Source organism: Echiichthys vipera, assembly GCF_963691815.1.
Source record: "Echiichthys vipera genome assembly, chromosome: 12".
Classification (NCBI taxonomy): Eukaryota; Metazoa; Chordata; class Actinopteri; order Perciformes; family Trachinidae; genus Echiichthys; species Echiichthys vipera.
Genome location: NC_139837.1, coordinates 12,542,024 through 12,547,541, shown reverse-complemented (window position 1 = coordinate 12,547,541; position 5,518 = coordinate 12,542,024). Strand labels below are relative to the sequence as shown.

General features: G+C 43.0%; 1 protein-coding gene across 1 annotated transcript in view; it reads right to left on the bottom strand.

Moving 5' to 3' along the window:
- msrab (methionine sulfoxide reductase Ab) overlaps window positions 1–4,567 on the bottom strand; it is a gene marked incomplete at its 5' end in the record, with an annotated part of 33,168 nt that extends 28,601 nt beyond the window's left edge. The window contains 2 exon segments of the mRNA XM_083924699.1: window positions 4,284–4,515; window positions 4,517–4,567. Coding sequence (XP_083780825.1) covers window positions 4,284–4,515; window positions 4,517–4,567 — 283 coding nt within the window.
- Between the last annotated feature and the right edge of the window lie 951 nt (window positions 4,568–5,518).

Here is a 5,518-nt window from a genome sequence, read left to right as displayed (position 1 = left end):
GGGAGGTGGTTGATCTTTAAAAACAGTAAGAGGTAAGTAAAACAAATTATCCTACTCTGGCCTTAGAACAATGCACCCAACTCGATAATGAGACACATACATGCATTGGAAGCCGCCTCTGTTCAGGGTGGGAGAACTGTCTAGACTCCGAAGAATAAAACTTCAAAGTCATCCATGCATTCCATGCATTCCATACATACCGTATCCTAGCAACGGAAACAGTTGCTATGGAGAAGACTACCTACTATAGCACTGGCTACAATTTATGCTTCCAGCAAGATGGAGGAACATCCTGTTGGGGCCTGCAAGAATATCTTAACTCAAACCCCAATCCGACAAGGAAAGAAGAGGATGGCAATCACCTGGTCAGCACAAATGAATAAATGCATCTCATTTGTAACGACATGGTGTAGGGATCAGATATATCAGAGCAAATCTAATTTTCTATACCGCCTATACTAGGGGGCTAGAGTCAATCCCAGCATGAATTGGGCAAGAATCAGGGTACACTATTCAAGGTCTCCAATTCCGCTCACTGCCTGCAATATGGAAACCAGAGTTCCTTCAGGAACCCACGCAGACACGAGGAGAACATAGAAACTCCACATATCAGTTTGGGTCAGAACACAGGACTCTCTGCACTTAGGAGACAGACCTAATCAGTGAGCCGCAGCGCTGCCCAAGAGCAAATCTCTCTCATTTATTCATCTCCTGTTTGGATACTAAATGTGCACGCTTTCCCCATTTACTTCTATATTTTTTTCCCCTGTTGGGCTCATTGCAAAAGTCAAAATTGCAAGGGCATCTGGAGACAGCAGAGATGGGGAAAACAACAGCATAGATGGGAAAACAGCAGAGCAATAAGAAATATATCTTCGCCATGTACCTGCTTTGAAGAGTTATTGTGAAGCATGTAACAGAGATTGATTTTGGTCAGCTGACCTCCCCCCATCCTGTTTGGAAGAAATATTGGCAGTCTATCCTGCACTGCCTCAAAATAATAGCTACTGTGCCCTACCATGTAGCAATCTGCCACTGGATCATTCTCGCCAAGGTCACAGAGTACATTATACAGAGTGGAGCGAGGGAGGGAACGCAGGACAACGGGACGTCTGAACAAGGAGCTTCTTTAAAAGAGGCTGGAAGAGAAGAAGCAACTTTCCAAAATTAGTGATCTTCATTGTAGAGAGAGGACAAATTTGTGCACTCGCATACACAAGGCTGGGACTGCACAGGGCATATGTGAAGACATTGCAATCTCTAAATTACTCATGCTTATTCCAACACACACACACACACACAGACGTACACACACACACACACACACACACACACACACACATACATAAGAACAAGCCCGTCTCCACCTAAGCTACCCCCCACGGTGAAAGGGGAGGAACAGATTTCTGCCATGTGGTGTCTCCGAGCTGCTTCGACAGACGGAGCAGGAACTTACGACGGGGCGGAGCCTTCATGCGCATAATGCCCAGATGGGCCCCGGGACGCTGCCGGCACCGCTTCCTCCCTATGCACTCACACCCAGCTCCCATAATGCACTTTGCGAATGCCTCAGTCTGAGTAGTCGGTTGACAGGGGCCAGGTTCAGATCGCCCCGTTTTACCTTTGTCGCAAACTCCTATGGGCACTCCTTTCCCAAAAAACGATGATGCAAAGCTGAATGGAAGGATAAAAGTAGAAACGACTCGGTACTACATTGCAAGAATGGATGAAATAATAAATAGGACGTAGAAGAAAGCATACATGTTCACATGTACTGAAACCAAGAAAATGCAATAAAATCTTCCCTGTAGGCATTTAAATAGCAGTAACATCATATTCCCTTGGAGCACCAGTGAGTCTCTGCCAGGGCTGAGAAATGGATCCATACAGATTTGTTTTATCATGATTGAATCATCAACTATATATATGTAACACAATCCCACCATACATCCCAACAGGCTTTTGCTGCCACTTCAGATTTTGTGGTTGACTCAAATATTTCATTACTGTCCACATAAAAATACAAACTAAGAAGTATTACAGCAAATGTAGCTTGGGCATACTTGGTTTAAAAAGGTTAAGCATGCTAGATTAGGTTCCCATGGCCATAAGTCAAGGGGGAAAATAAATTGCTGTTCAGCGGCACAGAGAATATATTAACTGCAAACCCCAAAATGTGCCCTTAGTCAGTGTTCACAATTTTTTGCTTAGACTGACTTTACATAAATGACCTCACAAGTAACATACTGCACTGCAAACTTAAAAGCGAGTTTACTTTGCCTATTCAACTTTTGTAAGTAACAGTGGCTCACGCAGGTATTAGTATGTGTGAAAATGAAGACCAATTAGGATCCTTGGGAAGTCAGAGATAAAAAATAAAAGACACAAACAAATTTGGAATAGCTACAAAAAATATCCAAGGGCTTGGATCAATAATGAGGAAATGGAAGTTGCATCATACCACCAAGGCATTGCCTAGACATGGCTGTCCCCTCAAAACAGCATGGAAGAAGGAGACCTGTAAGGGAAGCCACCAGCAATCCAGACTGAGTGGAGTGAAGATGCACCATTCAACCATATAAGAGCTTTGCATAAAACTGGCCTGTATGGGAGGATGGCTAGAAAAGCCACTACTCAAGAAAGAAAACATCTGGAGTTTTCCTAAAAGCAAGAGAACAACCGAGCTAAGATGTCTTACGAGGTGCTGGGGTTTGAAGAGGCCAAGAGAGAAGCTTTTTGCACAAAATTTGAAGTGCTACCAAGTGGCACCAACCTAGCACTTACCATGCCTCAACAAACACCCTTATTCTCAGGGAGGACTGGGCATTTTGTTAGAATTGAAGGAAGAGCTGATGGAGTGAAATACAGTGAGATACTGCAAGACAACATGCTTCAGTCTGCAAGACAGCGACTGCAGATACAAGGCCAAAGCAACACAGCAGTTAAAAAAGGTTAATATTCTACAATGGCAATAAAAAAATGTTGGTTTTTTTCTCATGTCAATGACTCCTTATGAAAATAGCAATCAAACCTCAGGAACATACTTGAAAAAAGGTTTTGACCCTGGACCATGTAATGAATGAATGAATGCTTTTGTGTCTTTTCTGCAGAATACAAATGCAATAAAAAGCTAAAACGTGGTTAAAAAGAGCCCTATCCAGCTCAAACTCAAATGAACTAACAGACAGTTTGCTGGGAAAGTAGATGCCTTCAATGCTTAAACAGAGTCTGGTACAGGCCTAAAAGCCAACAGAAGAAAGTGCCTCATCTACACTGGCTGTCATCGATGTTCAACTTTAATTGTCACAACACAGGGTTCTAGTTGTAGCCTCTTCACACAACACAAACAAATATTACAACCAGAGGCGGATTAATGCACAGGCTGGAGGCAGCCTAGGGGCCCCAGGTGTGTAGGGGCCCCGGATTGGTCGGACTATTTATAAAAAAAAAAAAAAAATTTCAACTCTGAGAAAAAAAACTTGCCTCCTATTGGGGCCCTTAGAAACGTTTAAAAAAATTAAGTGACTGATTGGATGGATATGGGACACATTTACCCAACCAGCTGCCATCATGTGGCCGGGTTGTCACTCACTGTTACTAGACGGTATGGCGGCAAAATGTCAGAAAGGAAATGTGATAGTGGAGCGTAAAACAGAAATACAGACAGAAAAGCACAACGACTGAAAGAACAACGAAACCAAGATCTACTCAAGAAAATTCCTAAATTGACACAATTTTCAAAAGGTTGCGGACTCTTCTTCTGTTCTAGCGGGTTTATTCTGAAAAGCATGATTAAAAATGTGGGGGGCCCAAACTAACAGCAGCTTAGGGGGCCCCTGACCACCTTAATCCGCTACTGATTATAACATTCATACAAATATATAAATTATTAGAGAATAGAATAAAACACTTAGGTCATACATACATATACATATATATGAAAACACACATGTATGTAGGCTACAGTATGTGCAATGTTCAGTGTAATATGAGTGTATTTGTATCGGCCTATACCTTATGTCATGAATCATGACTCAGTAACAACTAAACAAAAGAATTCAAATACTGCAATGTCCACCAGTTATTACAACAATTGACTTTTATTCCTGTATAGAATAGCATGAGGCACTTTTCTGTCATCATATTTACGCTACGTGGACTGGTCTCACTCGCGTGCGCGTAGGCTGTGTCATGTACTCAAGCGCGTGGCCAGTTTACCAGGCGTCAGCTGGGGACAACTCATCGTCATTTTCCACGTAACTTGTCCGCGCGTGTTTATTTACCTGCCACGGCCATTTTCTCCTCCCTTCCTCTCAGAGCGCGGTCTCTGCTCGGCAGCTGGGTCTTATCTGCCATTGAGTCAGCGGCAGCGAGCGCCACAGAAACCAGAAGGAAGCGAACGTTTAGTGTTTGTGAGAACAACTGTGAAAATGGCAGAGTCTTCCGGGATGCCTCCATAGCGGTACGAGAGGGAGAGGGAGGGGGAGGGGGAGGGGGAGAGGGACGGCGGTGAAAAACGCCACCAATATGAATATTCATCGTGCGTGGGCAACGTCGTGCACTGCATATTAACTAATCAAGGGGTTAATATGACTTTGGCACAAAAGCCTACAGTGCTCCGTGTGCGGGAACGAAATTAAATTTAAATAAATATCCACGCCGTTCCGCATGCAAATGAGCTCGCGCCAATTATCGGCTCTCATTCGGTGGGAGGCGCTTGTGGTAGATCAGGTTAGAGGATGGATGTATGGATGGGTAGGTCTCCCTTTGTTGATCATTTTACATCAAGGAAGGCGTGTGTGCGATTAATCCCGAAGAGTAACAGCCTCAAGAGTCCACTGCCAAGAGCCTACAAAATGTTTTAAGCCCTTTACACAAATGTTATTTTTATTTCATTTATTTTATCTGATAGACTGCTCAGTCGGTCTGTAGGAAAGGCTTCTAGCTGCCGCTCAACACTGGAGCGATGTTTCTCTAAGAGCATCACTATGATTCCTATAGAAAGAGATTGAGTTGTAATGTCCATTTAAAAGTATCCCATAAGCACATATTAAAATATTCTGGAGACTACTTCAACATTTAGCCTAATGTTCTGTCTTCACGCTACATGCCGGGTATCTTTATTCTTTTATTTTTGATTTCATGTTTGGAGACAATCCATTCTTTTTAAAAAAATATTTCCTGCTCTTATAATTGTCAGGTTGGTGGGGTTGTATCTGTTGACAAGTGCCCAAGTCATAAAACTTTGCCACTTTAATAAGTAATATAGCCTGTTTGCCTTTGGGTGAAGGGCAGTCGATGGTATTTTCAATTAAGGCATACCAACAACATTGAGGTCAAAACACACAACACTACATGCTGTTTGCTGTAGATTAGATGTGCAGAAAGTTGCAAATTGCAGTCCAAAATCTCCAAGCAAGTCGTATCAATCATCTGGACCACTGCTACGCTGAATGTTGATTTCCAGCATGCGTCTCAGCCATCAAGCGCCGGCTATGCTTTACATTCTGTCATAGAT